The sequence below is a fragment of the Saccopteryx leptura genome, chromosome 13, assembly GCF_036850995.1.
Source record: "Saccopteryx leptura isolate mSacLep1 chromosome 13, mSacLep1_pri_phased_curated, whole genome shotgun sequence".
NCBI classification, from domain to species: domain Eukaryota; kingdom Metazoa; phylum Chordata; class Mammalia; order Chiroptera; family Emballonuridae; genus Saccopteryx; species Saccopteryx leptura.
This window is the reverse complement of record NC_089515.1, coordinates 1,139,118-1,164,367: the sequence shown is the minus strand read 5'-3', so window position 1 is coordinate 1,164,367 and position 25,250 is coordinate 1,139,118. Positions and strand designations below refer to the sequence as shown.

The window sequence follows — 25,250 nt, the reverse complement described above, 5'->3', positions numbered from 1 at the left end:
CAGGACAGTGGTTACCACTGGAGGGAGGTGGTTCTGTGGAAGGGAGGTTGTCGTGTTTGGGTGAGGAGTGGGCTGCGTGCTGCTCACTGTGTTCATATACCTTATGTTTACACAAGAACCACTACACACGTTCTTCTCCATGTATCAAACGTGACATGAAAGATAATAAAGGGCTTTCTTGTTCCTTTTGTTTCTTCTCTACCACCTGGTGGGCACCACAGAGGCTGGCTCTCTGTCTGGGTCCACAGGCTCACACAGGCCTGACTGCACTTGCCAGAACTCAGTTGCCAAGTCCCACCACCTCTGATGTGCCGTGTAAAAACCATGAACAGAGCTGCTTTACGTGGAGCCGGAGCCACCGTCTGACAGGAACTCCTGCACATCTTATGCTTCAAACCTTGAGATGTTAAAACTGAGCCAAACACCCTTTGGACTTGTCCTAAAGCAACACTGTGCCCCACAGGGCTGTTTGCAAAGACAACAAAAACATACGTATGATAACTACCGAAATGAAAGTTAAAAACATAATCCAGGTTTAACATCACTGGGCCCTGGCCTGGTGGTTCAGTGGATAGAGCGTCATCCCAGCACACTGAGGTTGTGGGTTTGATCCCCAGTCAGGGCACATATAGGAAGCAATCAATAAGTGTATAACTAAATGGAATAACTAACTGGAGCAGGGAGTTAATGCTTCACTCTTCACCCCCCCCCAATCAATGGAAACATTTTTTAAAAAATGAGCTTCACGGTGTCATGTTATGTGCCCCTGTGCTGATGCCTTCCTGCTTTGGATATAATTGTTCCCTTCCCCTTCTCGTAAATACCCATTGCCTCTGTCTCCTCATTGACACACTCTTTGGGCTTCTGCCTGAGTCCTTGAGTGCTCCCGTAATAGCTATTCTTATTGATCTCAAATAATGCTGTTGCCTCTCACTTAGACAACCTTTTATTTTTAGGTCATCAGCTGACATCTTCATTGGCGTCTTGGTGAGCTGCAGCCACCATACAGAATTCAGGAGGGCTCCTTCCTCGATCCAGAGGGGCCACCACTTCTGCACATCGGCGCAGTGTTGCACAAGAGCTCAGAGGTGGAGGCAGGGCTAGGTGCCAGGTAAGAGAACACATGCACACAGCCTTCAGTCCCTTTGATGTGGGAAGGTTCTGCTCCTGGGCCGTGCTGGCTTGCCCTTTGGATGCTGTGATGTGCGTTATCTGGTTTTGTTTTGCTTGGAAAAGGTTTTTTACTCTTGTCAAGGTCATTATTTGTAATCGAGAGAGTACATAACCTTACATGCTTGTCTGCCCAATTTCTATTTTGGGGTTCTCAACCCTTTTACCACACAAAAGAAGAGGACATTTCTGGGAGAGTTTCCTTAAATCAACTCTTCTGACCATATTTTCAACTCCGTCTCCACTCCTCACCCTTTTTGCTGGACCCTTTTGGGTGTGTAGAGAAGTAACATTCTCTGTGTTACTTCTCTGGTATGAGGATTTATGGCTATTGACTTGCCTCTTGAAGAACTGTGGGAATAGTTACACTGTCTTCCTGAGCATATGAAGGAAGGGAAATCAACTCCTCTGAGTAAACCAGACAGCAGATACCTTCACCAGCAAAGAGAACCCAGCCCGGGGAAGGAGGCCAAACAGCCTGTGGAACCTTACGGCCCAGCAACTGTTGGGGGGAAAGGGCTCCTTGCATCTTTCATGTGTGCCTCTCTTGTAGCCCGTGTTCACCCCATAATGTCTGGGTGGGCATAGACCTTCCATGTCTTGGAGCAGGAATCCAAGGAAGACGAGATATCACGTAGGAGTAACAGGCAAAGGCACTGTCAAATGTGTATTTTGGGGCAGGTAATCGGTAAGGCTAAAATTGATTTATGAGCTAAAATTGATTTATAAGACAGGAGTAAACATCTGTGACCAAATGTAAAACTAATATTCTGCAACTAAATTCCTGAGAGTCGGAGTGAAGTGGTATATGGAAAGTTATGTTTTATATTAATATTATGTTACACTGCAGTATACTACCTGACATTCCAATGTAATCTATATGACTGTATAGCTTTTTTTAACTATAAAACTAAAGTAGCATACCTGAAAATATAAATATCTACAGTGTGTCCGTAAAGTCATGGTGCACTTTTGACTGGTCACAGGAAAGCAACAAAAGACGATAGAAATGTGAAATCTGCACCAAAGAAAAGGAAAACCCTCCCAGTTTCTGTAGAATGATGTGACAGCATGTGCGCATGCGCAGATGATGATGTAACACCGTGTATACAGCGGATCAGCCCACAGCCATGCCAGTCGAGATGTGGAAGGTACAGAGGAAAGTTCAGTGTGTTCTGTGGCTATTCGAATCCGTGACCAAAGTGCAACATGAATATCGGCGCATTTATAACAAAGCGCCACCACATAGGAATAACATTACTCAGTGGGATAAGCAGTTGAAGGAAACCGGCAGTTTGGTGGAGAAACCCCATTCTGATAGGCCATCAGTCAGTGATGAGTCTGTAGAGGCTATACGGGATAGCTACCTAAGGAGCCCTAAAAAAATCTGTGCGTGAGCCCACATCAAACTGCACTGAATAGGTATAAAACTGGGAGAGTTTTCCTTTTATTTGGTGCAGATTTCACATTTCTATCGTCTTTTGTTGCTTTCCTGTGACCCGTCAAAAGTGCCCCATGACTTTATGGACACTGTATTTAACAGACACACACAGAGACACACACAAAATAACAGTAGAATAAAGGACCAAAAAAGACACACAGAAATCTAATAACCATTGGATAAGATGCAAGACAAAAGGCCTTGCTTCTAAAAGAATTACTCAGCCTAGTAAATTTAATTACTAAATAAAATAAATATTTTTAAAAAAAAAAAGTACTCAAAAGTGTCAGTCAGTCTTCCATAGACATGTGTCTGTGTCTTTAGAATCTGTTGTAGTTTGAGCATCCAAAAACATTATGGCCAAAGGACCAGGAATAGTGGGACCTGGCCTCTGACCACAGCTGGCCTCTGACCACAGCTGGCCCCTGCGAAGCCTCTGACTACAGCTGGCCCCTGTGAGGCCTCTGACCACAGCCGGCCCCTGTGAGGCCTCTGACCACAGCCGGCCCCTGTGAGGCCTCTGACTACAGCCGGCCCCTGTGAGGCCTCTGACCACAGCTGACCTCTGACCACAGCTGACCTCTGACCACAGCTGGCCCCTGCGAAGCCTCTGACTACAGCTGGCCCCTGTGAGGCCTCTGACCACAGCCGGCCCCTGTGAGGCCTCTGACCACAGCCGGCCCCTGTGAGGCCTCTGACCACAGCCGGCCCCTGTGAGGCCTCTGACCACAGCCGGCCCCTGTGAGGCCTCTGACCACAGCCGGCCCCTGTGAGGCCTCTGACCACAGCCGGCCCCTGCGAAGCCTCTGACTACAGCTGGCCCCTGTGAGGCCTCTGACCACAGCCGGCCCCTGTGAGGCCTCTGACCACAGCCGGCCCCTGTGAGGCCTCTGACCACAGCCGGCCCCTGTGAGGCCTCTGACCACAGCCGGCCCCTGTGAGGCCTCTGACCACAGCCGGCCCCTGTGAGGCCTCTGACCACAGCCGGCCCCTGTGAGGCCTCTGACCACAGCCGGCCCCTGTGAGGCCTCTGACCACAGCCGGCCCCTGTGAGGCCTCTGACTACAGCCGGCCCCTGTGAGGCCTCTGACCACAGCCGGCCCCTGTGAGGCCTCTGACCACAGCTGGCCCCTGTGAGGCCTCTGACCACAGCTGGCCCTGTGAGGCCTCTGACTACAGCCGGCCCCTGTGAGGCCTCTGACCACAGCTGGCCTCTGACCACAGCTGGCCTCTGTGAGGCCTCTGACCACAGGTGGCCTCTGACCACAGCCGGCTTCTGTTAGGCCCATACTGGCCAGTGCCTGCCCTTGGGTGCCCCTACCCACACCTGACATGCACACTATGGTGAGCTGTGCAGGTGCAGCTATTCTCCCTGCCTGGTATCACACACACCGGTCAGAGCTCACGTCTAGCCTGAGTGAGGCGGCCTCTGCTTCTCCCTCCACAGCAACAGGAGGGACTGGCCATGAGAAGAAACGCTGCATGGTCCCCTCCTGTGTCCGCCCAGGCAGGTCTAGCAGACCGGAGAAGGGAGCAGAGGGGTCAGACGGCTTCGTCTCCATCCTGAGCACTGACCCTCTCCACCCCACACTGGCTACTGGGAAGGCAGAGCAAGTACGACTCAGACAGGACCTGCAGGCAAGCCAGGTTAGTGCCCTGCCGTGGGGATGCAGAGACCCCGGCGGGAACTAAGACCCCAAGTCCTGACTGAGCTCGATGCCCCTTTGTCACACAGGAGACCTAACCAGCAAACGTGCAGAACTATCAAAGGCTCGCCCATGTTGCTAGTAAATTGAGAAGGAAAATGGGTTAAAATTCAGTATATGGAATATAACCTAATTTTTTTTTTTTTTTTGTATTTTTCTGAAGCTAGAAACGGGGAGAGACAGTCAGACAGACTCCCGCATGCGCCTGACCGGGATCCACCCGGCACGCCCACCAGGGGGCGATGCTCTGCCCCTCCGGGGCGTCGCTCTGTTGAGACCAGAGCCACTCTAGCGCCTGGGGCAGAGGCCACAGAGCCATCCCCAGCGCCCGGGCCATCTTTGCTCCAATGGAGCCTCGGCTGCGGGAGGGGAAGAGAGAGAGAGGAAGGAGAGGGGGAGGGGTGGAGAAGCAGATGGGTGCTTCTCCTGTGTGCCCTGGCTGGGAATCGAACCCGGGACTTCTGCACACCAGGCCGACGCTCTACCACTGAGCCAACCGGCCAGCGCCTGACCAGGCCGTGGCGCAGTGGATAGAGTGTCGGACTGGGATGCAGAGGACCCAGGTTCGAGACCCCGAGATCGCCAGCTTGAGCGCGGGCTCATCTGGTTTGAGCAAAAGCCCACCAGCTTGGACCCAAGGTCACTGGCTCCAGCAAGGGGTTACTCGGTCTGCTGAAGGCCTGCAGTCAAGGCACATATGAGAAAGCAGTCAATGAACAACTAAGGTGTTGCAATGCACAATGAAAAACTAATGATTGATGCTTCTCATCTCTCTCCGTTCCTGTCTGTCTGTCCCTGTCTATCCCTCTCTCTGACTCACTCTCTGTCTCTGTAAAAAATAAATAAATAAAAATTTAAAAAAAAGTATACAAGGTGTTTTTATTTTTATTTTTAACATGCACAAAAGTATTGTACACAAACATGCATTACTTATGTAAAAGTATAAAATTACGATGTATACATTAAGATCATTCCTATATCACCAGTTAGAGGACAGAACGAAAAACACTCTCTTTTTTCTGTAGAAAAGAACATAAATGGGGCCACTTTAAAATGGATCTGGAGCTGCCATCTTCTGCTCAAACCTTCAGATGTTAAAACAGAGCAAAGTAACCTTTGGATGGGGCCTAGAGAGACACTGTTTGCAAAGATAACAGGGAAAGCAGGTATTATGACTACCAACTGAAAATTAAAGATGTTCTTTAGAATGAGTATCACTATGTAAACTCACCTGCGCCCATAGGACCCCCTTCCTTCTGTCACATGATTGTTCTGTCCCCATTCTCAGAACTACCCCTGGCCGTTGCCTCCTAATCTCCTCACGGAGACTCCTGCCCGGACCAGTCCTTCTTGAGAACCTATTCTTTTGGATCTTAAATAGATGCTGTTGCCTCTCACTTTGGCCTTTTACTTTTTAGGTGAGCAGTTGAAATCACACTCATACAAAGGCCTCAGGAAGGCGGAGCTGCTTGTGTGAAAGAAGTGTCAGTGACACAGAGGTGTGAGTGAAATCAGTGCTGTTCCCGGATAAACAAAGGTAAGATGACAAAAACACAAAGTCTACCCAAATTCAACCATTGATTTACAGCAAATCCAATAAAAATTCTAAGGTAATTTTAAAATAATTTGGTAAAATGATTCTAAAGAATAATGATTCCCTAATTTTCTGCAATAAGAGTATACTGTGCCCTGGCCAGTAGCACAGTGGATAGAGCATTGTCCAGGAATGCTGAGGCCACTGCTTCCAGACCCGCTCAGGGCACACATGAGAAACAATTAGTGGCACAACCAAGTGGAAGGAGTTGATGTTCTCTCTCTCTCTCTCTCTCTCTCCATATATATATAATATATATATATTATATATATATTATAATCATATATATATCTTTATACACACACACACACACACACACACACACACATATATATATATATATATCTTTTTTTTATAATCTAACAGTAACTTTTCCAAAATTGGTCAACACTCCCCCCATTTCTTTCCTCCACTGATTTGCCAGTTGAGTTGACAAAGTGGAATAGAATTCAGATGGTGAATTTCCATCTGGCTTATGAGTTTTGTCTGCTGGTGATTCAGGTACTACTGGGCTGCCAGACAAAACTTTTGATCAGATGTTAAAAGAGTGGAATCCCTGATTCTGCCATGGAGACGGTCAGCAGGAGATGGTGTTGCCTGACGTGAACCCTACCCAGACAAACACATGCAAAGATGACTTAACTTTTCTGTCCAACCACGGTCAAAGGGGAGGACAGTCCCCACCCTGGTCCCAGCTGGCAGGAACATCAATTGCTCAATGCTTTCCCTTCTTCCAGCCAGTCAGCAGCTAGACTAAAGGACACTGCTGTCTGCAGGCATTACTTCATTGGGCTTAAATGTTGCCTTTCACTCACATGTGCACACTGTCAAGAAATCGTGTCTTTTTGGTGACCCTTCCTCATTTAAATGCTAAATAACACACTCCTTGGTGGAGATATTATATGCTAAGGGGACATTATTTCTCCTCTCCTTTTAAATGTTGTCTCCCTCAGCCCTAGAGCTACATATAAGAAACCTCTCACCTGAATACTACTTTGTGGTGAACTCTCTTGCTGTCAATCTCGGGAGTTCCTGAGAACCTGGGGTGGTTCAATGGTGGAATTCTCACCTGCCTTGGAGACCCTGATTTGATCCCTGGCCAATGCTCCAGGCTCTCTGTTGGTTTCTTGTGATCTCTTTAGATGTCTCTTCTGGGAGATCATGGAACCCAGGGCACCAATAACAACCCCACGTTTTGACCTATGTGGGTTGGTGACTCTGGATGCTATGTTTACTGATGTGGGTGAAAAAGGAGCCTCATAGGGTGACCTGATCATAAACTCCTAGCTGGGTAGCTCATGTGGGTTGTCACACCTCGAGCATATAGCTTCTTTGCTTTAAGTGACCCTGTCCACTGTTCTTGTGTGTCTGGGTCAACACATCTGTATAACTCCAGTGACTCTCTTTTCAGATGTCTCAAAAGAGCACACGATCTCATTGCCTGCAATCCAGTCCCCACCTTCCCTTCTCCCACCTTCATTTAATCTTCTTTACGTTCCCTCCTTAATTCTGAATGCACGAAAGAAACTGCAAACTGTCATTCTGGGAAGAATTTTTCTCAGTCTGTTGAGATCTGCTTATAGGTATATCCACGGTTTTGCTCAAATAAATTTTTGTAAAAAAATCTTTACGGGTTTGGGCATTCTTAAGTCAACACTAGACATTGGTGCCAGTGTCAGCAATCAGTGTCGACAGAGCCCAGGCACAGTCCAAGCCTGGACAGAGCTTCTTGGAAGCAATCACTGCAGGAGTCGGCCTTTGTGGCAAGGGCAAACACCAGCTAATGGTAAACCGATGTTCTGGGCCAGAGGAGAAGGCGGGGTGGCATTGGCTGGCCGGTCACCCTCCTTCTCAAGGGTGCATTATAAAAGCTTCGCCTTTCCACAGGAGCCCACACAAGTCGTCAGAGACCCCCCACAGGTGCCATGGCTGCCCTAGGCATCACGGTCGCCCTGCTGGTGTGGGTGGTCGTTCTGCTGCTCACCTCCATCTGGAAACACATGTACAGCAGCTGGAAACTGCCCCCAGGCCCGTTCCCACTGCCCATCGTTGGGAATATTTTCCAGCTGGATTTGAAGGATATTCCCAATTCCTTCACCAGGGTAAGAGAAATAGTGTTGATTTGGGGGAGGGGAATTGGGAATGAGATGTAATATGTGTGCATTCAAGTCATTGTCAGACAAATTGCTCTGAATTAACTGAATTAAGAGTAGTGTTTAAGAGTGACATTCAAAATATTTAGCTAATGGCACAGCTTAGGCATGGAGCACTCAAACAGGCATCAGCCATGGGTGGCCCGAGAGCCGCCGCTTGAGATGCATGTTAACTGCCTTGTTGTTGGCTGGCTCAGCGAGGCTCTGCAATGCACGGTATCATGCATTCATACCAGGTGCCCACACGCTGGTATAAACCTGGAGTTCTCTGTAGATTCCAAAGAACAGAGTAGACCAGGGGTCTCAAACTCACGGCCCGCGGGCCGCATGCGGCCCGCTGAACAATTTCGTGTGGCCTGCAGACTAATCCACGAAGTTCAAAATATTTTGGATAAAATTAAGTAAGCCCAGGGGCCTACTTGTATTTTTCATTTCTCTAGCATCCTAGCTAGATATTAGCTTAGTTAACAGCAGTTGTGATGCGAACTACAGTTTCTGGTCGTTTTGTGACACTGAGTAAACTGCATGTACGATTGTGCTTGTTGTACTGATTTTTTTTTGTTTTCAACTGCAGTGAGAAAAGTGTTGCATAACAGTTGCCTTTTGTAGACCTAGTGCGGCCCGCCGAACGGCTGTGATCTTGCTCTGCGGCCCACATGCTGAGTTGAGTTTGAGACCCCTGGAGTAGACAGTGAAGTATATGACCAACCAGCCTGGTACCTTCTCCCCCTATGATTGCTGTGAACAGTGAATGAGCAACAGATCAAAAACTAAATGAGTTGATAAATCTACTAAATGGGTTAATAAAAGAATGCCACAGAGCACAGGGCAGTCTTGGAAAGTGTTTTCATTAAGGGAGGTGCTGATGGTGCTTTACGTACCACAGAGGGTGGGCTCCCAGGGGCCAAGACAGTGCTGGGCTCTGGGTCCTCCTGCAGTGACCTAGGGCCCATGACCTTGACTAGGAACAAGAAACAGTGAAAGTGATAGGGCAGAAGTGGGCAAAGTGGCCTCAGGGCAGAAACACTGACCCACAGGGAGAGAATTAGTCACAGTATGTGGGCGGCTATGTGCACAGGTGTGCTGCAATCAGACTCCCTGCAGAAGAAAGCCATTTGTGGAGGGTCTTCACAGTCAGGCTGGACAAAGAGAGCTTCCCCAGATCCCTTGGGGGTGTCTCGGTCAATAGCAGTGATTGTGACTGTGGGAGTCGGTGTGAAGCATGGCCCTCCTGACCCAAAGCCTCCCTTGGCCTCAATCCTGCTTGCTGGTCTTGCAGCTGGCAGAGCGCTTCGGGCCTGTGTTCACTTTGTATCTGGGCTCCCAACGCGTTGTGGTTCTGCACGGCTACAAGGCTTTTCGGGAAGCACTGCTCCAGAATAAGAACAAGTTTTCTGGAAGAGGAGAATATGCTGTGTACGAGGCGCACAAGGAAAAAGGTACCCCTGCTTCTCACTGTGCCCATGGTGGGTGCTCAGGAGCCCAGCAGGGACGGAAACAACCATAACAAGCAGCAGACTAAAGGCGAAAAGGCAGAAAGATGCCAAGACAATTCTGGTGACAGTTGGTACATTCATTCATCCAGTCATCACACAACATGCATTTTCATGGAAGTGTTGTGATGATACCTGTATCCCAAGCGCCCAGTCTCCTCCACGCCCTTATCATTCACAGCTTCAGCTGCTCCTGGGCACTGCAGCTCCGCCCACTGAGGCCTCCTCTCCCATGATGTGTTCTAAGACCTGCTGGACACTGAGCAGATCCACAGAGCTTTGCTCAGTGACAGTCTGTGTTCTCCACATAGGGCGCTCTGAGATCAACGTGGGGATGTTCTTAGACCAGGATAGGGGTGCTGAGTGCAGGCACAGCCTTGAGTTCAGAATGAGTCTTTCACGAGGTGCCATCTCCCCAGCCTCACCTCTCTGTTCTGTGCACCTTATGTTTCCACAACCCTGAGTTCCCCTTGTCCAGAAAAATGCACTTGTTACCTCCTGCAGGGGAAGGGTAGGGGTCTGGGGTGTAGCTGATCTTCAGCTGAGTGTTTTCCAGACTTCTGACCCCAGACCATGCCTTCTGTGTCTCCTGGGAGGTCCTGGAGCCCATGGAGGACACCCACTCGGTGGGGTTCCCTTCCTTAGCTCTCACCCTCAAATACTTGTGGCCCCTACCTACTGCACTGTCCTTCCTGTCCTCGGACTTGCCTGTGTACACTTCACATGCTCACTGTCGGTTTAATTTTCGGTGATATTTAAAGCAGATCAGAAATAAACACAGTATCCTATCTACCCCACAAAATGTGGGAGCCTCTTCCTGAGTCAACTTTGGTGACAAACCTCTGGAAAACCTTTATCCATTTTATGTAGAATTTTTTAATTGATGTGATTACAGGTGGGCACAGTGTTCTTACCTGATTTTTCCAGGCTACATTTCCAAGGTTACATCCTGTCACAGCATTTGCTTTTTCCTCTTGGACATTGTGGATTTATTTTACTCCTTTGGATTAGTGAAAAGCAAAAGTAACCGCCTCAATCAACGTCATTAACACTAGAAGGCTTACTATACCAGCCCACCCCTGGTCCAAATCATGAGCCCCTGAGTGTATCCAGGCTGGACCCAAGGGGACTTCTCTGCCTTCTGCCTGAGGATCCACACTCCTATCTCTGTATGCCCCACATGGCCCGGAGCTGACCCTGAAGGTCAGTGGGACCCTGGATATGGGATGCATCTGGTATCCTAAGAGCATGATGTGAGTGTTCATTATTTGCATGATAGTGAGAGCACTGGCCGCATGCTAAGATCGAGAGGCCCACACCACCACTCAGTCCGACTTGGCGGAACTCTGAGAGAGCAGCCAGTTCATCTCTGTTTCCAGTTCATCTGGATCCCACACAATGCTGGCTCGTCTGGGCTGTCTGTCTCTCCATCTCTGTATCTGTCTGTCTCTATCTGTTTCTGTCTCTCTTCTGTCTCTCTGTATCTCTTCTTTCTCCGTTTCTTTTTTAATCTATCTGTCTCTGTATCTTTCTGTGTCTGTCTGTCTGTCCCTGCCTCGCTGCAGCACTCTTCCTGTGACAGTTGAAATCATCTGCCTGCACTCCGACCTGGTTCATGCTCCTCTCACTGAGCTGTCCTCCTCCTGACTTCTGTGTCCCCAGGGCTCCAGCACGGCCCGCGGCTCTGGCCTCAGGCTTCCTGGGCAACTCTCTTAGCGCCATGGCAGGTGGATAACACAAGTTAGGACATATCTTCCGTGCTGCACAAAGTCCCACAGGACCCTGAAGTTCAGATGAGTGGACTAGAGCCTAGGACCCCACTTTTGTGTTCAACTTTGTTGGGGGCCTTGAAACCGGTGGCCCTGTGCCCCTCCCTGCACCCGCACAGAGGAGGAACTGGTCTGTGCGTGGGGTGGGGGGTGGGGCACACGACTACGACGACGACATCGCCCGCACACTTAGTAAGGGCATTTTGTGAAGCCACAGAGTCACAAGTTCAGGTTCTTTGTGGTGTGAGGGTGAAAATCAATGAAAACAGGCTTTGCAGGAATTCCGTCACTAGATGGGAAAGCAGTGGCAGGTGCGGTTTATGTGCTTTGGGGGAAAGGAACGACAGTGGGTTGCGGGTGTGCACAGAAGACACACAGGGACCAGCAGCTGCCAGCCAAGGGGCAGAATCCCCAGGTGCGCCGGCCAGCCCGCACGGGTTGGGTGGGCGCCCGATCTGGGCTTTGTAACTCCGCTATCCTTCTGTAGGGATTACTTTCAATAACGGCCACAGCTGGCAGGACACCCGGAGGTTTTCCCTGAGCATCCTCCGTGACTTTGGGATGGCAAAGCAAGGCAATGAGGCCCGGATCCAGAGGGAGTCCCGCTTTCTGCTGGAGGCGCTCAGGAGGACCAAGGGTGAGTATGGCCATCGCACAGGACTGCCCTTCAGCCCTGGCCTGGGCCCCAGGGACATGGGACAGCCCAAAGCAGCCGGGTACACAGGAAAGCCTCTTCATCCTCCCACTCCATTTTATAACCAGGGTCCTCTCTGCATTGCAAGAGGAGCAAGAGTGGTGATCACGTGTGTAACTGTTATACCTGAATTACTGAAAAGTAAAGAATCACACATAAGTTCTAACATCCCTATCTTTTGTGAACTGTCATACTTTTTTTTTTTTTTGTATTTTTCTGAAGTGAGAAGAGGGGAGGCAAAGACAGACTCCCGCATTTGCCCAACCGGGATCCACCCGGCATGCCCACCAGGGGGACGATGCTCTGCCCATCTGGGGTGTTGCTCTGTTGCAACCAGAGCCATTCCAGCACCTGAGGCAGAGGTCATAGAGCCATCCTCAGCACCCGGGCCAACTTTGCTCCAGTGGAGCCCTGGCTGCAGGAGGGGAAGAGAGAGACAGAGAGGAAGGAGAGGGGGAGGGGTGGAGAAGCAGATGGGTGCTTCTCCTGTGTGCCCTGGCTGGAATCAAACCCAGGACTTCCACATGCTGGGCTGACACTTTACCGCTGAGCCAGCCGGCCAGGGCTGTGAACTGTCATACTTTTTAAGGCATCTTCTCGCAAGAGCCGTGTGGTACCTTTCCTCAGGTTCACCTGTTTTCCAGGCCAGCCTTTCGATCCCACCTTCCTAGTGGGCAGTGCACCCTGCAATGTCATTGCGGACATTCTCTTCCGCAAGCACTTCGACTACAACGACAGCACAAATGTGAGGATGCAGAGCTTGTTCAATGAGAACTTGTACCTGCTCAGCACTCCCTGGCTGCAGGTGAAGCCACATTCTTCCTTTTTCATTAGTATGCACTCAGTTTCAGTCGCGGTTACATCAGAGAAGGGGAATTTGGGTTGTGTGGATAGACAGACCAGGACTTCTGTTCTGAGTATTCCTTCTGCAGACGTCTATGAGCCCAACGCTGCCATCTGGTAACCTCGTGATGCTTACCATTCGCTCTTTAAAATTAGTCTCCACTGGACACATGACCCATGTGCCCTGTGTTCACAGTCCCCACAGAATGTGCACCACTAACGGAGGGGTGTGCAAATAGTACTGCGGGCCAGAATGCAATAGTGACAGCCATAAATTGAGGTTTGGAGAAACTTATTAGTCCAGTACAGAAAATTATGTTGCATCCAGGAAAAAAACATATAGTAAGAAATTTCCTCTCTCTCTCTCTTTCTAGATTTATAATGCTTTTCCAAGCTATATGCGCTACCTGCCTGGAAGCCACAGAAAGATGATGAAAAATATATCTGCAATAAAACACTATACTTTAGAGAGAGTGAAGGAGCATCAGAAATCTCTGGACCCCAGCTGCCCACGAGACGTCGTTGACTCTTTGCTCCTGGAAATGGAAAAGGTGCCCTCCCAGCACGCCCCAGGAGACTGAGGGCTCGCTGCTCTGAGATGGTGTGGGGGGCGGATGTTGCTCAGATAGTCACAACCTGCACTGCTGGCGCCTAGTTCATCACACCAGGCCCATTCCGGAGCTTCTGGTTACACAGTACACTGGCTGCACACAACCACCACATATGCTCACACACATGCTGGGGCACAGCCAGCCTGCCGGGCTGCCTTCCACACCACAGGACTGTCCCCTGTGGTCTTGGGAACACTGCTGGGGCTGTGGGGCAAGCCTTGGGACCCCCATACCATGCCTCTTAACCCTGAGCATCTGGGGCGAGGCCTGCAGCATTTCTCATCAGCATTTGAACCCCCAATAGTGCATGACTTTAAGGGGTTCCAGGCCTGACAGCCTCTCAGGACCCCCAAACCAGATTGGTGACACTTCCCTCTTTCCTTTGATGTCACTTGTGGTTTAGAACAGCACACGACTCCCTGGAAAACAGCCCCAGGCTGTCTGAGAATGTCCTCCATCAGTTGGACCCCTCCCTCACTGCCCCTCCAGGTGTTCAGCTTCAGTAGCTTCCCAGCACTTCCCTGCTTCCTGGGACCCAAAAGCACTGGGGTGTTAGCAGAGGCTCCATAGCTTAGAGCCCTGGGCTTAGAGCCCTGGGCTCTAGGAGGTCCTGAGACAGCACTGGGTAGAGACTCACCTCTCAAAGACAGCCCTCGGTGCTGTAAAAGGAGCACAGCCCCGCAGCCTGGGCAAGGCGCACAGTCCCTCACCTTTCAGGGAGGCCTGGTTTCCCTACCTGTGCAGTGGAGATGGCTGTGTCTCCACAGGACAGCCTTGTGCACAGCTGCCCCTCCTCCATGTGGAGTTGTCAGGGCTGCGGCTTCTCTGCTGCTGAGGGATGCAAGGGTCTCTTTCTCATTCACCTGAAGATGTCCCCTTACCAAGTCCCTGTCTGTCTCTAACATCTGCAGGAAAAACACAGCACAGAGCCCATGTACACCTTGGACAGCATTTCTGTGACCTTGGCTGACCTGTTCTTTGCAGGAGCAGTGACCACCAGCACCACTTTGAAATATGGGCTCCTGATTCTCATGAAATATCCAGAGATTGAAGGTATGTCAAACTATAGGCAAGGAGCCCAGGACTGTGTGTCTATCTCACCTGGACGGTCGACTTTCAGTATTTAGGTTTCAGCTGTCTGTCTGCAAGTGGCATTGTTTGTTAACCCTTGCAGGACTGACACTTAGGATTGCTGGGCAAATTCATTGAGGGTAAGTGTCCTTGTATATGACAGCTGCCTGGCACTCCTCAACACCAGTCCTCCCATGCCCCACTGGCACCCCTGAGTACAAGAAAGAAAGCCCATCACCAGATGATGAAATGTAATGCCACCTGTATTCTGCTCCCTAGCAGCACCTGTTTATGACACTGAGAATAATGCCAACACTGTCCCTGAAAATAATGCCAACCTGGCCCTCTTGGCAGAGTGGGCCCCCCTTGCATATCTTCCCAGGAAGAATGAGGATCAGAAGAAAGAAGGCCCAATGTGAAGCTTTCCAAAGCTGCCTACTGCTCTGCAGTCCCTTCCCTCCTTCCTGGGCCAGCCAGGACTCAGGGTGCCCTGGAGGAGAAGACATGGCACCTGAGGCCACATGTGTGGAAGGTTGTAAACTGGAAGTACTCACATGAGCCAAGTAGAGATGATGTGAGGAGCACCAATATATTAACAGGTCAATCAGCACCAATCTCCATGGAGAGGAAGAAAGGACTGCTGCTTGGGGTAAGGGTGACCTTAGTGACCAGTGCCCAAGCCTGGAGCCTGGCCTTGCACTGGGCTGGGCAGCCTTGTTCCAAGGAGCCCCTTCACCCCCCCCCCCCCAGCTATGCTCACTGCTCTGATCATAATTTGGCTCCTGCTGCATGCCAGGCATGAGACAAGCCCTTTAAGACAAAGTATTCCTGAGATTAGATCTAGAATATGAGGCAGTTTCCCCCTGGAGCCTGGGTACATGACCTGACCAAGATCGAACCTCATCCTGCTGACTCAGAGTCCTTGATTTTACCTCTGACAGAAAGATGAGGGTGAAGCAGCCTCAAGTCCATGGAGCAAAGCCTCTCACAAGTGGTGGCAGTTCTAAGGGAGCTTCAGACCGCTCTGTATCAGGGAAACTATAGACTAAAAAACATTTTACATGATTAATTATGAGGAATTTACTTTTTTCAATTTTTTTATTGATTGACTTTTTAAATTTTGAAATTAAATTTAATGGTATGACATTGATCAATAAGAATACATAGGTTTTAGGTGAATGTCTCTATAGCATTTGAACTGTTGATTGAGTTGTCTGTCCATCACCTGAAGTCAAGCTCACAGGTGTGAGGTGGTATCTCATTGTAGTTCTGATTTGCATTTCTCTAATAGCTAGTGAAGATGGGCATTTTTTTATATATCTGTTGACTGTACATCTTCTTGGGACAAGTATTTATTAAAGTCCTCTCCCCATTTTTTAATTGGATTGTTTGCTTGTTTGTTGCTGAGTTTTGTGAGTTCTTTATGTTTTGGATAGTAACCCCTTATTGGAGCTGTTGATTGTAAATATTATCTCCCATTTGGTTGGCTGCTTTTTTGTTTTGTTATAGGTTTCTTTTGCTTTGCAGAAGCTTTTTAGTTTAATATAGTTCCATTCATTTACTGTTACCTTTACTTCCCTTGCCTTTGGGGTCAAATTCATCAATTGTTCTCTACAGCCAAGGTCCATGAGCTTAGTACCTATGTTTTCTTCTATGTAATTTATTGTTTCAGACCTTATATTTAGGTCTTTGACCCATTTTGAATTAATTTTTGTGCAGGGGGACAAAGTGTAGTCAAGTTTGATTCTTTTGCGTGTGGCTTTCCAATTTTCCCAGCACCATTTATTCAAGAGGCTTTCTTTTCTCCATTGTGTGTTTTTTTTAGTCCATGTATTGAGTTCTTCATCTTTGTTTTTAAAGTTTCAATCTCTTTGGTGAGGTATTTGTTTTGTTTTCTGAGCTTATTGAAATTGCCCATCAGTACCCATTAATGAGTCACATCTCGTTGAGTATTTTCAGAACTTCAATTTTTAATTCTCTGTTATTTAACTCCAAGTTTTCCATTGCTTTCTGGAGGATTTTCATTTTCTTTCTGAACTGCATCTTTTTCTTGTGTAGTCATGGTATTCCTTTTTTTCTGCCTTGAGTGCATTTGAGAGTGGTATTAAGAAATCAAGCAAACAACAAGAAAAACAACAAATTTAAAAATTAAATAAAAGTAAAAGAAAATTAACAGAAAAAGCACAGAAAACAAAAACAAATAATCAAAAAGAAACAAAACAACAACATAACCAAAGGAAAAGGGTAGAGGAAAGTTTGTTGTTTTTTTGTATTTTTCCGAAGTTGGAAATGGGGAGGCAGTCGACAGACTCCCACATGTGCCCAACCAGGATCCACCCGGCATGCCCACCAGGGGGCGATGCTCTGCCCATCTTGGGGTGTTGCTCTGCCGCAATCAGAGCTGTTCTAACGCCTGAGGCAGAGGCCACAGAGCCATCCTCAGTGCTTTACTCCAATGGAGCCTTGGCTGCGGGAGGGGAAGAGGGAGACAGAGAGGAAGGAGAAGGGGAGGGGTGGAGAAGCAGATGGGCGCTTCTCCTGTGTGCCCTGGCCAGGAATCAAACCCGGGACTCCTGCACGCCAGGCCGACGCTCTACCACTGAGCCAACCGGCCAGGGCTGAAGAAAGATTTTTGATAGGTTTCTCTATCTTTTTCCAGTAATAGCACTGTATTACAAGTTTTAGCTCTGTAAAATCCCAGGCTGAACTCTACTAAGAAGCTGCTGTTGGCCCTGACTGGTGGCTCAGTGGATAGAGCGCTGGCCTGGCATATAGACATCTTGGGTTCCATTCCCGGTCAGTGCACACAGGAGAAGCGACCATCTGCTTCTTTCCCCTCCCACTAGTCTCCCTCTTCCCCTCCCACAGCCAGTGGCTCAATTGGTTCAAGCATTGCCCAGGTGCTGAGGATGGTTCAGTTGGTCCCAGTGTCAGCTTCAGGCACTAAAAATAGCTCTATTGATTTGATCATTAGCCCAAGACAGCAGTTACCAGGGCGCATGCGGGAGTCTGTCTCACTATCTCTCTTCATCTGACTCAAAATACAAAAAAAAAGAGAAGCTGCTGTTGCAAAGGTGGAGGCAGGGCTGCTGTGGTGATGGGTGGGACTTGTGAGGGCTTTACAGCTTTAGCAGTGGCACTTTCAGGCTTTTGGGTACTCCTCCCTGTGTTCCAACAGAGCAGGCTACCAGACAGAGAGCACCTCTGTTCGTCAGCTGTGGGGTATGTCTCTGTTACTCTCCATACCCATGAGAGGAGGGAGCCTGTGGTATCTGGGAGTCTGCAAGGCCGTACTTTGTATTTTTGTGTTTCTGAGTGCGGGTTGTGGGCAAACCGTGGGAACACTGGTGGTGACTCCACACTCTGCTGCTTTGGTTCAGTATCACAGCAGATGTTCCCCAATCTCTCTGTGCCCTTCTGTAGAGCCTGGGCAGACAAAAGTCCAGACAGTCTGGGCCTTTCCCCTCTCCTGAGCTGACCATGAATGCTTCTTATCTTCTGCCCCTCATTTTTTAACCTTCCCACCTTTAGTCAACTGGGTGTGTGGATCTATCAGGCATGCCTATGAGCCCAGCTGGGGTTCCTTTGCTGAGGTATAGCTGTTCAATTTGTTGAAATTTCAAGGGGCAAGATCAAGGGTATCTCTCATGCCACCATCACTCTGATGTCATCATAGACATCATTATTAGATGTCTATTAATTTCTATTAGAAAGAAAAAGACAGAAATGTGACTTATATATCCACTGCCAAAGTTAACATGTATTAATACTATGCTGTGCAAAATTCAGAGCTCTTGAAAAGGAAATATGGCCAGAGAGCCAGCTGAGCTCCTCTCTATGCTTCCCTGCCCACCCCCCAGAACTGCTATGTGTCACCCCTGAGCATGCATGACAGTTACTGAGTACCAGCATACACTCCATATTGATGTATGTGTTTTAAGTTTTTACCCAGGTGCCATACTGTATATAACTTTGCAATTCATTCAACATATTATAGAGGCCCACAGGAAACCTCAAACCCAGAAAGTCCAAGCAATTTGCCAAAGGTTGCTGTTAACTCTGCCAGAAAGACAGGGACTTCTAGACTCCTGCTTCCTAGCAGTTCTTCAAGCAGTAGGTGTGCCTGCTTGTTATCATTCTGCCACTCACCTTTGTACTTAGAAGCATGCAGTAAAGCAGCCTGGCGTAGTTATTAATGCAGACATTTCTCTTGTAGTAGAAATTCCCAAGACCCTTTTGTTATTCTCTATTTTGGGCATAAAGACAAGAACTGGGTCACTTATGATCAGCTGAGATAATGGAGGCAAGCAAGGACCCGGGTAGCAGTGGTGGTAGCGTCGACCACCCCAGTCCTCTGGCCATGCAGTGTCTGTGACCTCAGCTCCTAACCTGCGGCTGTGGCAGTGCCTGCAAACTAGACAACCTGGACCTTGCAGAGACGCTTGTGATCCTGGCAGCAGTGCCCACAACCACAGTGACACCGGCAGCAGCAAGGACCAGCAACTTCAGAGACATTAAGAATCAGCAAGGGCACCAGCCCCAGCTCTGGCAGAGGCAGTGGGGGGGGGGGGGCGCGAGGGCAAAGTGCTTGTTCTCAGACGTCAGTAGAGGCAACGCAGGTAAGAGAAACCAAAAATTTGTTCTGTATCGCCACCCACTGAAAAACAAAAGGAAGGCCTCTAAATGCCAACCTTTGGAATTCCTAGAATCAAATTGAACAACGCTTTACCTGAATAACAAGAGTGTTTACTACTTTAAATGCACTGGAAGAGGAACAACTCATCAAAAACCATGAAAAATCATGGTAACATGGTATCACAGAAAAAAAAGACAGAAACCTAATGTAAAGTCTCAGAAGATTGTGATCTAACTGATAGCAAATTCAAAGTATCATGAAGGAACTCAACAAGTCTCTCTCCCTCCCTCCCTCCCCCCCCCTCACACACACACACACACACACACACACACACACACACACACACAAACTCAGAAAGACCACGTAATGCACTCAGGAGTAAACTTAATGAACAGAAATATCACTTTACCAAAGAAACTGGAAGTCTAAAAAAGAACCAAACAAGAATTCTGGAGCTTAAGGTTTTGTAAATGAGATGAAGAATGCATCAGAAAGCAGACCACATGGGATAGAAGATAAAAATCTAGAAGTGATTGCCTGACCAGGCAGTGGTGCAGTGGATAGAGCGTCAGACTGGGATGCGGAAGGACCCAGGTTCGAGACCCCGAGGTCGCCAGCTTGAGCGCGGGCTCATTTGGTTTGAGCAAAAGCTCATCAGCTTGGACTCAAAGTCGATGGCTCGAGCAAGGGGTCACTTGGTTTGCTGAAAGCCTGAGGTCAAGGCACATATGAGAAAGCAATCGATGAATAACTAAGGTGTCACAACGTGCAATGAAAAATGAATGATTGATGCTTCTCATCTCTCTGTTCCTGTCTGTCTGTCCCTGTCTTATCCCTCTCTCTGACTCTCTCTCTGTAAAAAAAAAAAATCTAGAAGTGGAAGAGGAGAAAGACCTACATTATTTTAAATGAAGAAGCTCTAGGAGAATTATCTTACTCCATTATAAAAAAAAAAAAAGAAAAGGAAAAAAAGAAAAATGCAACATAGGATAATGGGTATCCCAGAATGAGAAGAGAGTAAAAGGGAACAGAGACCTATTAAAAGAAATATTAGCCTGACCAGGCGGTGGCACAGTGGATAGAGCGTTGGACTGGGATGTGGAAGGACCCAGGTTCGAGACCCCGAGGTTGCTGGCTTGAGCGCGGGCTCATCTGGCTTGAGCAAAAAGCTCACCAGCTTGAACCCAAGGTCGCTGGCTCCAGCAAGGGGTTACTCAGTCTGCTGAAGGCCTGCGGTCAAGGCACATATGAGAAAGCAATCAATGAACAACTAAGAAGTCGCAACGCGCAACGAAAAACTAATGATTGATGCTTCTCATCTCTCTGTCCCTGTCTATCTATCCCTCTCTCTGACTCTCTCTCTGTCTCTGTAAAAAAAAAAAAATATTAGCAGAGAACTTCCCAAACTGGGAAAGAGCTGGACAAACAAGAGGAAGGTAATACAACTACCAATTAACACAAGAAGATCTTCTTTAACACATTACATTAAAACTGTCAAAAGTTAATGATAAAGAAATAATTTTAAAAGCAGCTGGGGAAAAAATCAACCTATGAAGGTACTCCATTAGGCTATCAGCAGATTTCCCAGCATAGCTCTGCCGGCCAGAAGAGAGTAAAACGATATATTCAAAATATTGGAAAACAGAAACTGCCAGCCAAGAAGATTCTATCTAGCAAAGTTATTCTTCAGACATAAAGGAGAAAGAATGGCCTTTCCAGACAAACAAAAGCTGAGGGAACTCACTACCAGTAGACCTGCCTGATAAGAAATGTTGAAAGGAGCTCTTCCACCAGGAAAAAAAAAAAGGCGGAACTACACAAGACTTTGAGTAAGGTGGTAGCCAAACGGAACCAGAAAATCGCAAAGCTATTTCCGAATCAGGTAGGTGTTTTACACGAAATTACAGCATAAAGGGAAAAAAAGCATTTAAAATAAATATAGCTATTTTAATTTGGTAACAAGCTCACAACATGAAAAGGGATAGTCTGTGGCAACAAAAACATAAAAGAGGAAGAGGACAAGGACAACACCTGTGTATTTAGCACTAGGAAAAGTAGACAGCCACATGGAAAGGAATGAAACTAGACCGTTATATTATACCATCCACAAAAAGTAACTCTAAATGGGTTGAAGATGCAAATGTAAGACTTGGAACCATAAAATAGGCAGAATAAAATATGTACCAAGTTCCTTGACGTCATAACAATGTTTCTATGGTTTTGAGTTCACCATACCAAGTGAAAGAATTCAAATAGAGACAAATACCATATGATTTCACCCATATGTGGACATAAAAACAGAACAAAACCAACCCCATAGAGACAGACAACAGATCAGTGGTTACTGGAGGGGAGAAGGTGGGAGAAATGGTTCAAGAGGGCTTAATTGTATGGTGGTGGATGGTGATAGACTTTTGGTGGTGAGCGTGGTGTACAGTAGTAAGTACATAAAGATGTTGAGTTGTCATGTTGCACACTTGAAACTTAGAAAATGCTATAAATCAATGATACCTCCATAAAAATTTAGAAAGATAATGGATGCCAAAACATGCTGTAGACTATAAGCTGATGAGCTTGGCTCTCACTGAAATTTGTGGAGGATTATCCAACAACCCATGGCTCCTGGGCACCCTGAAGCACTCACCGTTTGGAGTGCTCCATAAACACCTATTGGGTGGGTGGCTGCTGGCTGGCTGGTGAGCCAGCCTAGAGTAACCCTTTGACTCTTCCCATTCATATTTTGGCAGAGAAACTTCATGAAGAAATTGACAGGGTGATTGGGCCAAGCCGAATCCCTGCCTTCAAGGACAGGTTGGAGATGCCCTACATGGATGCTGCAGTACATGAGATTCTGCGGTTCATCAACCTCCTGCCCATTAACTTGATACATGAAGCAAACCATGACACAACGTTCAGAGAATATGTCATTCCCAAGGTCAGATGTGAGCTGGACTGCACACCCTGAATACCATCCTGCCAGGCCAGCCACAATCCTGCGCAGGGACAGGATGGAGTGTCCAAGAACACCTCTTTCTGGCAGATGTGGCTGGACCAGCATCCTCACCCTGCCTAGTGCTGCTTTCCCACAGTCCTCATGTGGACCCACTGACCACAGAAAGGGGGGAAATATGGAAGAGGAACTCTTTAGACTGTCCCTGGGGTTGGTGGTATCTGTTAACACCAGAAAACAAGCAATAACAGTAACACTCAGCCCTTTACTCCTCTGAAAAGGTCAGAGCTCTCACTTTCATTTAGACCTGACCCCTGACTGCTCTCTCCCTAGTCCTTAAGCAAACAACTCCCCAACTTAACACATACTTTCTTGTATAAGATGAAATTTAAAGCACTGTTCTTCACTGGGGGCTTCCAGATGAAAGCCCATGTTTTGCTAATTTGATTGACACAGCCTTTTTCTTATAGGGTACTGTCATTGTTCCAACACTGGACTCCCTCTTGTTTGACAGTCAAGAATTCCCTGATCCAGAGAAATTTAAGCCAGAGCATTTTCTGAATGAAAATGGGAAGTTCAAGTACAGTGACTATTTCAAGCCATTTTCTGCAGGTAAGAGAGCTCAGATGTCGTACCCTTCCCAGGGATTTGTCCTGAATTCCTGCCCTCTGCTCCACATGTGATCTGCTGTCCTCTGAGGCTTGCATCATGTCCCTTATTTCTATTCACAATGTGAACCAAATGTGTCCCTCCTTGTTTAGAGTTTAATGACATCTTTTCATCAGAATTCCTGAGAATGAGGTGTGGGTGAATTATTTTTCCATACAGTAGACATTTCCCTTCATTTAGTGCTAAAATTCTATTTAATAAGACTCAGTAAAAACAATTTTTCAAAGCTATATTACCTAATTCTCTATAGTGTTAGTACACAAAATAGAACATTTGTCTGGACTCATCAAACCATCCAACCTTTTCTGGGCTGTCACCACGTGAGCCCTGGTCTCTTCCTCAGGGTCTTCTCTCAGGTGTTGGCATGGGGGGGAGGTCGCATAACCAACTTGGTAACTTTAGCACTTGATGTTAGTATCGGCTTCTTTCCTGAAGGATGTGTGGGTGAGCATGGCGAGGGCAGAGACGGTTCTCCAGCCAGCCTTGGGTTTATGCAGTCAAATCCTGGTGTTTGAGTGTGTGAAGGCTGGTCCCCAAGTGTCACTGAGACTTACCCTTAAATCTATTCTGTGCTTCTTTTCAATGGGAGCTCGTGGCCCCTCCTGTTTTAGGATGGCCGTTCCCTCAGCCTGCTTCCCTCTGGTCTCACCTCAGTCTCTCATGCATGCTGTTGTCACTGCAGGAAAGCGGGTGTGTGTTGGAGAAGGCCTGGCTCGCATGGAGCTGTTTCTGCTCTTCACCGTCATTTTGCAGCACTTTAGCTTGAAGCCTCTTGTTGACCCTAAGGATATTGACCTCAGCCCCACCGTGAATGGGTTTGCCTGCATCCCACCCGATTACAAACTCTGTGTCATTCCCCGCTCTCAAGTGTGAGTGGACAGGTGTGCTCCGAAGTTGGTGGACAGGCATGATGAAAGCCGTGCCCTGCTGTGCAGTCTGAGGGTGCAGTGGGTAGGTACGAGGAGCCTCCAGACACTACATACACTGCCCTTAATAAAACAAGACATGTTTCAAAGCCAGCAGTTGAAGCATCTTCCAGTCTCTTGTAAGGGTCTTCCTACCCGGTAACCCAGGACCATCTCGCTACCTCAGGATCCTTCATCACCTAGTCACAGGCCCCTTTGCTGTGTAAGGTAATATATTCACAAGTTCTGGGATTAGGATAAAGGTGCCATTGGATCCATTGTTCTGCCATCTCATCCACCAAAGGGGAGGACCAAAACCCAATTCTGACAAACTGGCAATCAGTAAACTGAAGCTGAGCTGCCTCTGGTCTGAAAAGAGCCTATTGGTCTCATCATCATACCTATATGGGAGTAATAGTGCTTCCAGCAGAAGACAAAAAAAAGTTTCATTTTCTCTGGGGATGTCAGTTTGAGAGAATACCTTAGGAAAATTCTGAAGTGTTTGAAAGTGATGGAAAAAGCTGGGAGAGTGCATTTGGCTATTAAGTCTTAGGTTGATTTTCTTGTCAGCATACTCCAAAACTCTGTATCTAGGAGGTGGTTTCCAAAGCCTCAGGTGTTATGGTCTGCTATCTCCTCAGGGGTGAGCGCTGCCTTGGAAATTAGTTCTAGCTTAAGAAATCCTCCATTGAAATGAGTCACATTTGGCCAAATGGAGAGACAAGCGGTCAGTAGGAGAGGCATGGACATAGGAAAGGGAAGGCACATCTGGGTATGTTCTGACTGCTATGACAGATTCCCAAATGAAATGTATTTCTCACTGAATGGAGGCTGGAGGTCTGAGATCAGGATGCCAGCATGGTGAGGTTCCGTGAAGCCTTCCTTTGGGTGGAAGATGTCTGACTTCTTGTATCCTCACATGGTAGAGAGCTAGCTAGCTTTCTGACTGCTTCATACAAGGATAGTAATCCCATTAATAAGGGTTCCACCCTTATGAACTAATGGTGTCCCAAAGGCCCCACCTTCTAATTTAGTTACCGTAGGATTAGGGTTTCAACATATACATTTTGGGAGGACACCCCTAGCTTCTCAGAATTCATGTATTCACATGCAAAATATATTTATTTCACCCCAACAGCCCCAAAAGTCTTAATTTGCCACACATCAACTCTAAAGTCCAAAGTCTCATCTAAATACCATTGAAATAAAATAGAGGTGAGATTGAGGAACAAGCCATCCCCAGGCAAAACTCTGCAGTACAGTATTGCCACTGTCCTTTGGATTAGTGTTTTGTGCTCTTGCCTCCTATGTATTTACACATCCATGTCAGCCGGCCAGTGTATTTATACAAAATACTTGCAAAAAAAAAAAAAAAAAAAAAAAAAAAAGCAACGGATTCATGTGTCACTGTGGGAAGAAATGGCACCTTTACATCAGCCTCCAACTCATGAACACAACCTGTCTCTACTCTTTCCACATTCCTGTGAACTGTAGTTTTGGGAGATTGTGTACACTTGTCATCACATCAATTCCTAGACGTGGCAT

The 25,250-nt window shown here is 47.6% G+C and overlaps 1 protein-coding gene across 1 annotated transcript; it reads left to right on the top strand.

Annotated features, from left to right (window-relative positions):
* Nucleotides 1-7,799: 7,799 nt before the first annotated feature.
* CYP2E1 (cytochrome P450 family 2 subfamily E member 1) lies at nucleotides 7,800-23,819 on the top strand. Its single transcript, XM_066355397.1, has 9 exons — nucleotides 7,800-8,013; nucleotides 9,344-9,503; nucleotides 11,814-11,963; nucleotides 12,665-12,825; nucleotides 13,238-13,414; nucleotides 14,386-14,527; nucleotides 21,929-22,116; nucleotides 22,602-22,743; nucleotides 23,483-23,819. The coding sequence occupies exons 1-9, from the start codon at nucleotides 7,837-7,839 to the stop codon at nucleotides 23,671-23,673; spliced, it is 1,488 nt and encodes a 495-aa protein (XP_066211494.1). The 5' UTR covers nucleotides 7,800-7,836; the 3' UTR covers nucleotides 23,674-23,819.
* The last annotated feature ends 1,431 nt before the right edge of the window (nucleotides 23,820-25,250 follow it).